Genomic DNA, 15,412 nt, shown 5'->3' with positions numbered 1-15,412 from the left:
TCAAGCCCAAATAATAACTTCGTGAAGAGCAAGTTTGGGCTTTGGGCTTTTGTGTCCATTTGGTCCCCTTTTTTGTCCAGTGGGTTGTCTTAATTTGGCCTCATCTTTTTACTTATCCATCTAGTTTCATTCTCGATCAATTATTTAATTGAAATTTCACCTGCTTATGGTATGAAAGACAACGCCCATTTCGTCTAGTCTTTCAATGACCAGAGTTTGTTTGAGTTTGTTTGGTAATATTGTTTGAACAACAGTTGTTGTTGTTTAAATATTTCTACAATACTTTTTTACTCACACATATTTCCATAACACTTAAACAGCACTACTAGAATAATATTATCAAACGGGCTCTCAGGGCATTTGGAAATATTTAGACCCGAAATGTGAAAGTTTAATCTTAGGCTTAGTTCATTGCATTGGGCTGTAAAAATTCTCCAAAACAATGTCTCTATAATGTGATCAACCAGAATAGCACTTAGTGTGCTAGTACATACTTCACTCCAAATTTTATACTTAGCAATCTTGGAAAGCCAGTCCAACACAGTGGAAAGGGTCCATCTTCTTCTTCTTTAATCATTTTATAATTGTGGAAAATGTTTCATTCCATCTTTTAGATTATCTAGCAATTGTTATATTGATGTTGGTTTTCAAAATAAAAAATGAGAAAATGTTAGTGTTAAAGAATTATTGTGAAATGATTAATTTACTGTTTTCTAATAATTTAAGTTTTTGGGATAAGAAATAGTTTATTTGATGAGAATAATGAATATAATATATTCCTCGTCCCAACTTACATCATGAAAGCTCACATAATCTTGTGCCCACCAAAACAGCACAAATTTAACTGGAAAACAAAAAGGTCACTCTATGAATGTATAACATATCTTCTAGATTTTGTTTAGATATAGTTTTAGTGGTCATTTTCCATAGATTGGTGGGTTTGACTAATGGGGGAAAATGACTTGGATATGGGCCTACCACTTGCATAATTCAGCAGACATAAGAACAGCCCTATGTGTTTAAATTGCAAAACGGTGCCTAAATCTCACTTCAAATTCAAATCTAGATGACATTAATTATGGCTGTATGTAACTTATTATTAATATCATTATTTCTATATGTAAGGCCCTACTCTAGAGGATTTGAAATCTGAACGTGTTTCTTGAGAGAGGTTAGGAAGTGCCAACCTATCGTTGGCATATATAACTTAATTTGTTTTGATTATGGTGTCCTCGAATGTGAAATTACATTTTTTATTCCCAAATTTTTTTTCTTGCTCTAAAAGAGAAATGAGAGTAAAAAGCCTATAACTTAGTAATTTTATGTGATTGGCATGAAGAGAGATTAGAAAAAATTGATACCAACAAGCGAGAGGTTGTATTAATGACTATACAAATAAAATAAAATGGGTATTCAAGATTTGTAGAGTTTAATACTTGAAGCAGCATTTAGAGCTAGCCAGTTAGAGCCACATATTTGTGTCTTACTTAACATGTTAAGAATGATTGAAAATGTTTGTTTAAATGCCCTTCAAACAAAGTTTATTTAAATGATGGTTCGTCATGTAGAGCAACTTGGCCTAGTGACATTCAACACTCCTTAATTAGTGTATAACATTATTCTAATAAGAAGATTTTGGCAGAAGCACATGCTTCTAGCCTTGTATTTCAAAGACAGAGACTTTTGTCTTCACAACTCCAGCTAAAACTACAATAAGAGAGCCATTGGAAATTGATATATTAATTAGATTTGTTTTTAATTTTTTTTTTTCCAGAGCTAAAGCAAGCTCTTGAGGCTCAAACCAAGCCAAGGAACAACCTTTTGTCCTTTTCTACCTAAAATTGCCTTCTTCTTCTTCTTCTTTTAATATTCTAATATGTTACTTGATTGTCACACGACTCACACCATTACTTGATTAACTCAAGTACCCCCAAAGAATTGGATACAGGTAACGTTGCAGTGGCATTTGCATTGTTTATTCGTATTTATGAACTTCTGTTAAGAGACTGAGCTAAAGACCTCAAGTTTCTGCCCAAAATTTAATAAAAGCAAAATTGATTTGCATAGCCACAGAATACAAATGTAACTTCCAATCAACCATATCCATTTCATTGATTAATTAATTTTCTAAATATTATCTCCTCTTAACCATGCATGGACATGAATTAACTGTTCTTTCTCCTTCCTCCAAAAAAAAAAAAAAAATCAAATTTTCTTTTACAAATCACTTTTGTTAACGAGTGTTCCTGTGCATTTGTTAAAGAAGCTTCAATGGGTTTCACATATATTAAGAAATAATAAAAACTAATAGATACATATGTTTTAGATTGAATGTGTTGCGACTTCTTTACCTTAACAAGTGCATAAAGACACCCATGAACAATACCCTTAATGATTTTTTTTTTTTTTGGAGAAACTCAATACCCTTAATGATTTAAGTATGCAATCCAAACCATTCCCAAGCTGTGATTCTACTATTAAAATTATATTGAACTAAAAAACCATCCAAACATAACCTACTATGCCATCCTTATTCTCCATTCCCATGTACATAGATCTACTATTTCCTTATCAATTTGACTTCTTTTTGTCATTTAGAGATACCATTTTCATCTTCTCTATTCTTTTAGAGATCAAAATTACAATTATACTATGGTCTATGAGTAATACTTATTAATACAGACTGTTTTAATCACAGCCTAAAAAACAATTAAAACCTAGTTATGATTTATTACTTTAAGTTACGGTTCAGTAATTTATTGGGTTACACTACTTTTCTTTTTCTTTTTTATACAAAATATAATTTTTACTATAACCTAATCTAAGTATATATGTGTATAAAGCTCCCTTTTAGAGATTTGAATATCAGTCATTTCCTTCCATACTCCACAATCATTTATACTTGTAAAGTGATCACCACACCAAAGATGCGCGTTGGTGGGTTACACTACTTAAAAAGATTTTTCTTTTATGGTTAGCCAGAACTTAATATTAAAAACTACACAGGAACAATTCTATTACAAAAACACTACTTAAAAAGATTAAGATTTAAAAATTTTGGATAAAAAAAATTTAAAAAAAAAAAAAAAAAAAAAACCCAAGCCAAATCAAGCAATATGAACCTTAAAATAATAACCGTCAGGTAATCGTGCTTCCAACCATGCTAATTAAACAATTGTCGGTGGAGAATTCTGCCGACGTAAGATAATTTATCATCATACGTCCACGCGGCACACCTCTATGCGTTGGCGGCCAGCCTGGCAATATTTGGACTACTGTATCACTTTGCTTCCACACACTCCTTTCTACCAAACTACCCACCTATTTCATGTAAACTACAAAATTACCCCTCACCTGAAATCTTTAGCTCTCGTGTCACTGACTACTTCGCCGACATACCAATCTGACAACTAGTCAGTCAAATCAACGGTGTAAAGTGTTTCTGGAAAATAAAAAGAGATACTGTACACGTGTCACATTTTGATTGGTTAATATTCATCTGGTGGTCAACTATTTTGACGGGTAGTGATTGATGATTTGCAATCAGGCACTCGAATTTTGACGTACTTTTTTAAAAGGTAAAACTACAATATAGGTCTATTAAGTTTATTTTGTGTGGATAATTAGTTTTTTAAATTTGAAGTTAGTAGAATTGGTTTCTCAAATTTTAAAATTGAATTGTATTAATCTTTTTACTAACTGCATTACTAACGCATGTGGTTAACAAGATAATGATTTGGCCTTTTTTATAATAACGTGACATTTGTTTTATTAAAAAATTATCAAATAAATTTACACGTGAGATGCTGCCAACAACTTTGCCCGTGGCCACTATTCTAGTAAGCATTTTGTAAATTTTTAATAAAAAAATACCACATCATTAAAAAAAATAATAAATCATTGTTATGTTAGCCACGTAAGTAACACCACTAACGGTGTTAGTAAAAGGACTAATACAACTTAGTATTAAAACTTGAAGGACCAATTATGCTCGTTTCAAACTTGAGGGACCGATTGCGCACATAGGGTAAACTTGAGGAACTAACATTGTAGTTTCACCTATTTAAAAAGTCAGCCTATTAGCTAATTTCGCTTGGGAAAATTCTTGTGCCACAACTCTGTGCACAATTTTGTGCACAACTCACCCACGTGGTGAGTTGTGGTTGGTGGAAGGGTGACCACCAACCACAACTTGCCGCGCACAAAGTTATGGCACCAGAACTACTCTTTAACTTGCCGTCTACTACTTTCTAGAGTAAAATACAAAAAGCTTTTTGAGTACGCATTAAGATATTTTTAATAAGTGTATTTTTAATACGTGTAGCTGAAAAAATATTATGAAAAAATATGTACGGTTGTTTAAACAACAATACATGGCCTTGATTTTTCAAAAATATCAAGTTTATTTAACACTATTAATATTCTTTTTTTTTTTCCCTCAAAAATAATTTAGAGTGAGGTTATTTAATTGTGTTTCTCATTGTATCATCACATGTAACTTTTCTGGGCAGTAATATTGATACAAAATTTGACATCAAATGTGTCTAAAGTTGATCAGTTAAAATTGAATTTCATCAATAAACTTAAACACATTTGTACATATTCAACAACTGGTCTTGACGGCACGTGTCTCATGGTGATTGTTTTGTGGCAATTATAAGGGCTTATTTGGTAAAAGATTTCAAGTAACGTTATTTAAGTATTATAAAAATAAGAATGGATGAAAAATGTGTTATAGAAATACGTGTTATAGTGTTTAAATAATAAAAACTGTTGGTCAATTTTTTTTTTTTAAGTGCTAGTTTTGCTTATTACTTAGGGGTCAAATTAGATATTTTTCTCTTGATATTAACACAACCTCATGAATAGTTTTTGGATTTTACCTTATTTTCTTTCATATTTTAAAAAAAAGTAAATAAATTAATTATCTACAACATAAACCTAACCAAACACACTTTCTTATTTGAAAACTTTACAGCTAAAACTTACTAAATTTTCGTCATCCATTGTAAAAAGAGTAGGTTGAATTTTTAGGTTTCCCAATCACGTAAATAAATTAGCCAATGAGATACATTGTTACATCATCTTGGTCAATGTAGTCACATGATCAATTTAATTGAATAAACTAAGATACAACATTTAATAAACTGCATTGATAACATTGAATCTGTATTAAATTATTAATCTTGATGATATACACAAATTGGTGGTCATCATTTTGTGACAAAATAAAAGGGAACCCAAAATCTGCAATTGGGGGCCCTATATCTATGTGAACTGACTTTCCACTTTCCAGCGCGAGAATAGCTTCTGATACTATGCTTGCAGCATGGTCTTGGGTGCGTAATACACTATTTAAGTAACTACTTTTTGGTGCCTTGTGTTTTGGTGATTAGAATTTAGAAAAGATGCTAACACCATGTGACTTGTTCACAAATGCCTTCTTTACTCGTCTCCCAAACCTTCACATTATTATTCTAAAAGTTAGTATCATTTCCACAAGGCTGTGAGGCATACTACCTTTTTTGCCGGTTCAAGCAATCTGCACAACTTGTGTCTACAAAATTTATATATTGTACTATTTACGCCACAACTAAATTATTATTAGAAAAATGTTAATGAATACCTTAAGAGTATTGGTTGAGGAACAATTTTTAAAAATATTTTTATGAAAAAATGATAAAACAATTAATTTTTATGACAGTTTTTTATATTTTTCATGAAAATTATGTTAAAACTTTCTTAATATTGTTTATTAACAATTGCCCAACACTCGTTAACATGGGAAAAAACTTAAGTGCTCCAGGAGCAATGCTCCCGAAGCATGTAAGAATTACCTGTTAACATGACCCTTCCTTCTCAAACAAAAATATTATTATTATGGCATTAGATTATTAATTTTTTGAAGTTGAATAAATCTGACTTTGTAAAGACTTTGATGGTATTTTTAGTTTAATGTTACTTACCAATAAATAAATACTTATTTATCTCGAACCATATGCGTAATAAATGCCCCATTTATAAAATATTAGGTTGGGGATAGCAATTTAATTTTTTAAAGTTTATGTTGTACTAACTTCAAAGTGCTCCATTAATTACACAATCAACTTAACTAAAGCCGACAAAGATGATGCCACTAAACTAAAATTATCAAAAGAACGAGGAATATAAACTTAAGGAATATGACATGTATGCTGCATGATGCTAACCAAATAAAAATTGTTATTCACTTCTACTTGAAAAGTAATTGGATTTAATTTATCAAAGAGAAATAAAAAAAATAAAAAAGGATTGGGATTGTTTCAATTTTGAACAAATTTTTCTATGTTTTATTACCTATTTTATTTTCTATACTTCTCATTACAACCATACCATTGGAATGTCAATATTAGTTAAATTTAAAACTTTTAAAGCTTTTCTTAATTACCACATTAACAACCATTAAACTCTATTAAGAAGCTTAAATAATCACTTAAATGGATCAACGTAAACATATTTAAGTACGTGTTTGAGACTAAATTATAAGTTAGTTTTTTGTTTTTTAACTTTTATTACAGTTTTTCTAAATTTTATTGTGGGAGCATTTTTTGCTTCAAGGACAAGGGCTAGACCGGTTGGCGCCTTAAGCATTTTTGCTTGTCCCACATTGGAAAGATCTCTTCCCTCTTTCTACCTTATAAGGGATGAGCCAATAGTATTAGAGTACCACTAGTTTGATTATCCAAAAGATATGAGATATAAGCCCAACAAGCCCAATACAATGAATTTGTAGAGAGTGGATGAAAGAATGAAGATTTATTGTAGTTCTAAGAATTGTATTTATTCTTAAAACAATAATTCATTTTCTCAGATATCAATTTACCCAAGTTTTTTATCTTTTATTATTTATTCAAAATACAAATATACTTTAGTGTATTTTAAAATGAAACTAAATAACAATTTATTTACCTATCTATCATAATAATGAACAATCTTTAATCTCAAAAAATATAGATATCTTTTTTTTTTTTTTTTAAATTATATCTATTCTTTCTTTAATCATTATCTTTTATTTAAAATCACACTTTTCGAAACCTCCTAATAATCTCACGTACTCTAAGTACAAACAAAACATAAAGTGGGTCCCCCCAAAACAAAAAAAAAAACACACACACACCCAATCCCAATGGCATAACCTGTAATTAAACCAAAAATCGAAGCCTTATTCCCAATAATCCCACTATACTTACTACACTCCCCACTCGCTTCTCTTCCCTCACTGTCTCTCTCTTTCCCCCAGAGCTCACACACACAGCTCTCACTGCTACTTTCACTCAGCCCAAAACGCCACCGTTTTTTCTACTTTCTCAAAACGACAATGCAGCTCCGTTCAGTTACGACGGTTACTCTCCTTTCCATCTCCCTCCTTTTCATCTTCATTTTCAACGCCGACGCGCACAACATCACGCGCCTACTCGCCGACCACCCTGAGTTCTCGACCTTCAACCACTACCTCTCCCTCACGCACCTCGCCGGCGAGATCAACAGCCACACCACCATAACCGTCTGCGCCGTCGACAACGCCGCCATGTCCGACCTCCTCTCCACCCACCCTTCCATCTACACCATCAAGAACATCCTCTCCCTCCACGTCCTCCTCGACTACTTTGGCGCCAAAAAGCTCCACCAGATCACCAACGGCACCGCCCTGGCCGCCACCATGTTCCAGGCCACCGGCTCCGCCCCTGGCTCCGCCGGCTTCGTCAACATCACCGACCTCAAGGGCGGAAAGGTCGGCTTTTCCCCTGAGGACAACAACAACCAGATCAACACCTATTTCGTCAAATCTGTTAAAGAAATCCCCTACAATATCTCCGTCATCCAGATCAGCAAGATTCTCCCGTCTGACGTGGCGACGGCTCCGACTCCCGGTCCGGCCGAAACGAACATAACCGCCGTGATGTCCGCTCACGGTTGCAAAGTCTTCGCCGACACTCTTATTGCTGACGTGGACGCCGAGAAGACCTTTGAGAGCAATGCCGAAGGTGGATTGACTGTGTTCTGTCCAGTTGACGACGCTTTCAAGGCGTTTTTGCCGAAGTACAAGAATTTGACGGCGGCGAGGAAAACGGCGTTACTTGAGTACCACGGCGTTCCGGTTTATCAGTCTTTGGCAATGTTGAAGTCGAACAACGGCGTTATGAACACGCTGGCCACTGACGGAGCGAGCAAGTTCGATTTCACGGTGCAGAATGACGGAATGGACGTGACGTTGAAGACGAAGGTAGTGACAGCGAAGATCACCGGAACTTTGATCGACGAGCAGCCGATCGCGATCTACACGGTCGACAAGGTTTTGCTGCCGAAGGAGCTGTTTAAGGCTCAGGCTGAAACTCCGGCGCCGGCTCCGGCTCCAGACGTGACCGCGGATTCTCCCAAGCCGAGCACGAAGAAGTCGAAGAAGGCGCCATCTCCGTCGGACGAAGCGGACACTCCGTCTCCGGCTGACGATGCGGCGGATCAAGTGGCGGACCAGAACGCAGCCGTTAGATTCGACGGCGCGAGGTTTGGATCGTTGATTGTCTGTGTGTGGTGGATTGTGAAGACAATGTTGTAAGTGTTTTCTTTCTTTTTTTTTTTTTGGTTCCCAGTTTTATTTATTTATAATTTGGTATTTATTGAGGAACAGAATAAGCGAGATAGTGATTTAATTTTTCTAGTTTGTTTTAGCTTCTTTCTATTTTTAGTGTGTGCATTTTTTTTTCTTTCTCGGGGAGAATTTCAAACATTTGTAATTGGATTTTTATTGGTGGATGTTTGAAGAGATTTTATGATTTTTTTTTAATGTTTAATTATCTATATACAATAAATTTATTGAATATAATTATTATCAAAAAGTGGAAAATTGTGATTAGTGGGGAAGGAAATTCATATCCCTTCGTGCTTCACAGCTTATACTATTTTTATTATCCACTAATCACAACTTATCATATGAGCAATTGCGAAAAAAGTATGCAGTGTTGTGTCGATAGATTTATTATTTTGTATATTTTTTGTAGCAAAGAGTATGCTAATAGAATTGGATTTTACGGCATCGTTAATATTTTAATAAATTTGATTGTCACCATTTTAGTACTATCTAGTTAAATTGTTTGAAATGGATTTATACAATTTTCATAAATCTATGGGAGAGTTACCTAACAATTCTAAAGGATCTTAATCTTTTATGCGTCGGTGTGACACATATATGTGAATACCATGTGTTTATAATTACGGCGTAGATACCTTGGTTTTTTTTTTTTTTTTTTCCTTAAGTTATGTGGAGTTGCCAGTAAATCTTCAGGGCAAAGGTAACACTAATAATTGTACTTGTTTCTTATCATAGGTAGGTTTTTTTTGGTAAGTTCCTGTCTAGTTTGTAGTTTGAACACTTGCTGATATTTGAAGTACAATACCACACTGATTGATTGCTTGCTTGCATGGGAGTTTCATCATAGGTAAATCTTAAGGGCAAAGGTAAACTCCAACAATTGTACTTCTGTTTCTGATCATCAGATCATGGGTAGGGTCTTTAGGCAAGTTCTTGTCTGGTTTGAAGTTTGAACACTTTGCAAGTCTATTATTGATATAATTGAAGTACACCGCCACACTGAGTGACTGCTTGCATGGGATTTTCATGATAGTGTAAAATTACAACAGCAAAGGTAGGCTATCAATAATTGATAATTATCAATAGTGTACTTTGAACACTTAGCAACTCAATTATTGATAATTGAAGTTCCATGATAGTGTAAATCTTAATGGTAAAGGTAAACACTAATTATTGCACTTTTTGTCTAATCATGGGTAGCTTTTTCTTGTGAGTTCTCTTGTCTGGTTTGAAGTTTGAACACTTTGGATTAGCTTTTTGCTTATTTTGTGGAAGGTGGCCAAAAGTATACTTATATCTAGAAAAAGTAGGTTGAAGCCTTGTCCTGGGCATTGGAGCACTGGACAAGATACAATGTAGACAATTGGGCAATTTTGGACAAGAAAATATTGATAATTGGTGCATTAAATAAATACCTGAGTTTTTTTTAAAGCATAAGCATGAGTGATGTTATTGCATTGGAGTTCATTTTGTAAATTTCTCTTTCTGTAGCTAGGAGTTCATTTTGTAACTTCATTAGTAAGTCAAATTTTTGCATTCTGCAACAAGTGCACCCATTTTTTGCATCAGAGTTCATATTGTAAATTTCTCTATCTGTTCCCTTTTCAATTTGAAAATTTGGAAGATTGAAAACATTAGAGAAAAAGCATGAGTAATGTTGCATTCTACAACACATACAAGAGTTCAGTTTTTGGACCCTTTGAAACTAGGAGATCTCTCAGTCTCACACCATAAGTTTCTTTGTCCTGTCTGTCAAAATGCGTCACACAGGCCTAGGTGTTGGAGGAAAATAATCTTAAATGGAAATGTTATCTTTTCTTAACAGGAATTGAAGTTTTATCTGTTTTTGAGAAGAAAACCTATAGGAACTCTTATCCTTCCATAAGAAGCAACAATAGTAATGCAGTCTCTAATTTTATGTCAATGACAATGGATTCTGATCTTTATCACATCTTCAAACGCTTCACATGATTACAGCTAGAAAGTTTAGTCTTCAAAATGATAAATTAATGTCCCAGGCTGTGCCAATGAACCCCTTTGTTCAACTGTGAGAGAACTGATAAACCAGTCTTGGAAATAAGAGACAATGTACTAATGTGGCAAAAATCTTGTTCAACATAATGAATACACTCCTAGAAATCTGTTATTTACTTATGTATTTTTGCTTAAATTGTTAGGAATGTGTTATTTGGTAGTTGACATTGTATTAGAAACCGCATCAGTAGAAAACAATGCCGTGAAAAAATTAGTGAGAGATTTAAGAGAAATGAAAAATATTAGTACTTTCTTGTGTAATTGACATGATTTGAGAAACCAAGTAATGGAGTTCAAAAGTAGATATAGATAAGCTGCGGAGAGAGTTATTGACTTGTTCTTCATTTTTTATCTATTATTAATATCTATTTAGGCTTCATTTAAGAATAGGCAAGCTCATGTTCCTTCACACAACATGTCCCTTTTAGGCTATGCATATCCTGTGAGGACCATGTGATTCACAAAGTGTGATATGTGATTTAGCATGTTCCTGAATCCTTTGTGTGATCTATGAAATACCAACAGTGTTGCTATGAGTAAAGGCAGCTCATGTTCTATCACACACCATGTCCTTATCACAGGCATGTTTCACGCATATAGTGTTAGGACCACGAAAAGATACCTTCATTGGCTCAAAGAAAAGCAAAAAAAAAACACAAAAGGCGTGCATATCTGTCCACTGTCGGCAGTACAAGCTTCATGCAAATGTTATTCCAAGTCAGTGACCCTTCTTTTAACGATGGGATCATGAGAGGGGGGTATTCAAACCCTGCCGCTTCTTATAAGAGGGCAATGCCCACTTCACCAATTAAAAAAGAAAAAGAAAATTCCAAATTTCAATGATAAAGCAAGCATTTTCATTAAGAGAGTTGTGGCTATTGCTAAAAATCTAAGACCACAAACAAAAAGGTTTACAATTTTGCTGCAACTCTTTCCATGTGGCTAACGAAGATGGAGAAAAAGTAATGGACTTATGTGAAAATAGTGAGCAGCTAGAAGCCAATCACAATTTTTCACGTAAGAGAGTTGCTTTTACAGTAAAAGTTGTATATTTTTTTTTGTAATGGATCTAATCAATTACCTCACTATTCTTGTAGACCTAATCAATTTAGTAATCACCAAAAGCTGTTTTTATATGAAAAATCATATTTCTTCATATTGAAAGATGAAAACCATACTAAAAAGGGAGAGAACAAAAAAAAATAACTTAAGCTTGTTTATAATTCGTGTAGACTGATGTTTTAGCAATGGGTCTATTAACAGATTCTTTAAAATAATATATTATTTAAGAAAAGTTTTGATAACAAAAGTGTGAAGTGTAAATTAATGTTTAATAGGTCTGGTTAACGGGTTAATGGATTATTTGAAAGTATGGATAGCGGAATCTTTTATACTTGGAATGTGGACGGCTTTACACGAATTCCGTTGGTAACACGTGATGCAACAATAAATAAAATAGATATTGAAAAGAGACAAGTATTTCCTTCCATAACGTTGAGGTGCTTGTCAATGTCATTTTGACAAAGAGTAAAAGAAAGAGACAATAGCAATTTAAATCCAAGGAAACCGCCACAAGCCCTTCGTGTAGGACAAACAATGAAACAACTATGAACTACGCCACTCAGAGGATATACACTGGCTCTTCCTGCTACCTGGCAGAGCCTTAAACCCCTTTGTCCCAACACCTTCCTCTCACAGATAAACAGCCAAAACACACACCCACACAAACAATTATTGGTTTACATTTACTGATAATGTAAATTATACACTTGTATGAATAGTATATAATATTGTATACATTTATTTAGTTTACCATATGATTTTTACACGAATAGTGAAATATAAACTAATAATATTTCAAAAATAGAAAAAGAAAAAGAGTATGATGATCGAATATACACACAAAAGCCATCCATAGTACGCATTATGAAAACAGGCAGAAAGAAAAAAAGAGAGAAATATTATTTATGGTGATTAAAGAAGTTGAAAATAACACTAATAGCTAATATCAGTACTGATAACAACAGAGAAGGCTTAATTTATTGCAAGCTATTTCCAATGCATTAAACATATGTTCTAGTAAACAGTAAGACCTGAAAACACACATGCACACCTAAGGCAAAACTACAAAGGAAAATACTGATATTACAATGGAAAAGAAGGGGGTTGGCAAAGGAGTTGAAGCAGAGAAGTTGTTATAAGGAACAAATCCATAGATGGGAGGAGGGTACTGGTAANTTCACCAATTAAAAAAGAAAAAGAAAATTACAAATTTCAATGATAAAGCAAGCATTTTCATTAAGAGAGTTGTGGCTATTGCTAAAAATCTAAGACCACAAACAAAAAGGTTTACAATTTTGCTGCAACTCTTTCCATGTGGCTAACGAAGATGGAGAAAAAGTAATGGACTTATGTGAAAATAGTGAGCAGCTAGAAGCCAATCACAATTTTTCACGTAAGAGAGTTGTTAGTAAAAGTTGTATATTTTTTTTTGTAATGGATCTAATCAATTACCTCACCATTCTTGTAGACCTAATCAATTTAGTAATCACCAAAAGCTGTTTTTATATGAAAAATCATATTTCTTCATATTGAAAGATGAAAACCATACTAAAAAGGAGAGAACAAAAAAAATAACTTAAGCTTGTTTATAATTCGTGTAGACTGATGTTTTAGCAATGGGTCTAATTAACAGATGTCTTTAAAATAATATATTATTTAAGAAAAGTTTTGATAACAAAAGTGTGAAGTGTAAATTAATGTTTAATAGGTCTGGTTAACGGGTTAATGGATTATTTGGAAGTATGGATAGCGGAATCTTTTATACTTGGAATGTGGACGGCTTTACACGAATTCCGTTGGTAACACGTGATGCAACATAAATAAAATAGATATTGAAAAGAGACAAGTATTTCCTTCCATAACGTTGAGGTGCTTGTCAATGTCATTTTGACAAAGATAAAAGAAAGAGACAATAGCAATTTAAATCCAAGGAAACCGCACAAGCCCCTCGTGTAGGACAAACAATGAAACAACTATGAACTACGCCACTCAGAGGATATCACTGGCTCTTCCTGCTAGGCCTGGCAGAGCCTTAAACCCTTTGTCCCAACACCTTCCTCTCACAGATAAACAGCCAAAACACACACCCACACAAACAATTATTGGTTTACATTTACTGATAATGGAAATTATACACTTGTATGAATAGTATATAATATTGTATACATTTATTTAGTTTACCATATATTTTTACACGAATAGTGAAATATAAACTAATAATTTTTCAAAAATAGAAAAAGAAAAAGAGTATGATGATCGAATATACACACAAAAGCCATCCATATACGCATTATGAAAACAGGCAGAAAGAAAAAAAGAGAGAAATATTATTTATGGTGATTAAAGAAGTTGAAAATAACACTAATAGCTAATATCAGTACTGATAACAACAGAGAAGGCTTAATTTTGCAAGCTATTTCCATGCATTAAACATATGTTCTAGTAAACAGTAAGACCTGAAAACACACATGCACACCTAAGGCAAAACTACAAAGGAAAATACTGATATTACAATGGAAAAGAAGGGGGTTGGCAAAGGAGTTGAAGCAGAGAAGTTGTTATAAGGAACAAATCCATAGATGGGAGGAGGGTACTGGTAAGTACTGGGAGGAGGGGACTGGCAGCACTGAACACCCTGTGTTGGTGGGCATTTTCCTTGAGCAGGAGGCGGCGGCGGCAGTGAGTAGTCTGAAAGCAGTGGGGGTGGCGGTGAAGGATAGCCAGAGAGAGGTGGTGGTGGTGTATTGCATTGATACGGATACTGACAAATTGGTGTAGGAATGGCATCTTTAGAAACCTTCCTTGATGCTACATAACCAAGGTTGGGGGATGATAGCCAAATTGCAATAAGAAACAATTTTTTTGCTAAAAACATACTTCTTTTCTACTGAGTAGAATATTCAAAAGAGAACTGGATAACAGAGGCTAGGTGTGTAGGAAGCTATATATGAGTCCGTTTGGATAGCATTTATTGTTGCTGAAAGTTGATAAGAACTGATTGTTGCTGAAAACACTGTAGCAAAATAATTTTTAAATGTGTAAATAGTATCGTGAGATCCACTTTTAATATTTTTTAGTATATAAACAGTGCGTGAACAGTGCACGCACAGTATACACACAGTAAATTTTGTCCCCCAGTCAACAAGTGCGGCCAGAAGAAAAAAAAAAAATGAAAAGAAGAAGAAGAGTAAAACGCAACTTAACTTTCAGCAGAAAAACCTGCTATCCAAACACAGTCTATAAAGGATATAGATGATTCTACACTACACACTTGATCAGTTTTGTTACCCCCTGCGCCTACTATGTTTTTGGATCTTTCAACATTTTCCTCTGCATCCCGGATTAGGTGCCGCATGGCAGACCATCTGTCATAATGGTGTACAAGTGGCTTAGCTCTACACTCTACATAAGGACAACATAGTTTCTTTTATCCATTTTCCTTCTCTTTTCTCCCTTTAAAGGCCTATATACTGTCAAGAATGGATGTGGTAATAAAGATTATGATTTTAGACTTTAGATAAGATAGAATGGTAAAGAGGAATACATGTAGTTGACCTTAACTAATTTGTTGATATTCGATAATCGACCCTAAAATTTTGAGTTATGCTGGTGCCACAACTTATGCTACAACTCGTCTATGTGGCGAGTTGTGATTGGTGGAGGGATGTCTCCACATGGACCCACCAT

The 15,412-nt window shown here is 34.0% G+C and overlaps 2 protein-coding genes across 2 annotated transcripts; one reads left to right on the top strand and one right to left on the bottom strand.

Annotated features, from left to right (window-relative positions):
• The first annotated feature begins 7,236 nt into the window (after positions 1–7,236).
• On the top strand, positions 7,237–8,824 carry LOC111996397 (fasciclin-like arabinogalactan protein 1). Its single transcript, XM_024028357.2, has one exon. The coding sequence runs from the start codon at positions 7,358–7,360 to the stop codon at positions 8,594–8,596; it is 1,239 nt and encodes a 412-aa protein (XP_023884125.2). The 5' UTR covers positions 7,237–7,357; the 3' UTR covers positions 8,597–8,824.
• A 5,377-nt stretch (positions 8,825–14,201) lies between these two features.
• LOC136070430 (extensin) lies at positions 14,202–15,080 on the bottom strand. Its single transcript, XM_065780373.1, has 2 exons — positions 15,014–15,080; positions 14,202–14,533 (listed from the first exon to the last, which is right to left on the bottom strand). Exons 1-2 carry the CDS (start codon positions 15,078–15,080, stop codon positions 14,202–14,204), a joined length of 399 nt encoding a protein of 132 aa, XP_065636445.1.
• Positions 15,081–15,412: the final 332 nt, after the last annotated feature.

This window comes from Quercus suber, unplaced genomic scaffold (assembly GCF_002906115.3).
Source record: "Quercus suber isolate HL8 unplaced genomic scaffold, Cork oak 2.0 scaffold_233, whole genome shotgun sequence".
In the NCBI taxonomy this organism is placed as follows: domain Eukaryota; kingdom Viridiplantae; phylum Streptophyta; class Magnoliopsida; order Fagales; family Fagaceae; genus Quercus; species Quercus suber.
The sequence above is the reverse complement of the archived record's forward strand: the minus strand, read 5'-3'. Positions and strand labels throughout refer to the sequence as shown.

Excerpts from the sequence above, each read along its gene's own strand:
- LOC111996397 (XM_024028357.2), top strand. The coding sequence starts at position 7,358 with ATGCAGCTCCGTTCAGTTACGACGGTTACTCTCCTTTCCATCTCCCTC.
- LOC136070430 (XM_065780373.1), bottom strand. The coding sequence starts at position 15,080 with ATGCGGCACCTAATCCGGGATGCAGAGGAAAATGTTGAAAGATCCAAA. Across the intron at positions 14,534-15,013 it reads AAACATAGTAGGCGCAGGGG|CATCAAGGAAGGTTTCTAAA; the intron begins GTAACAAAACTG and ends TTGGTTATGTAG.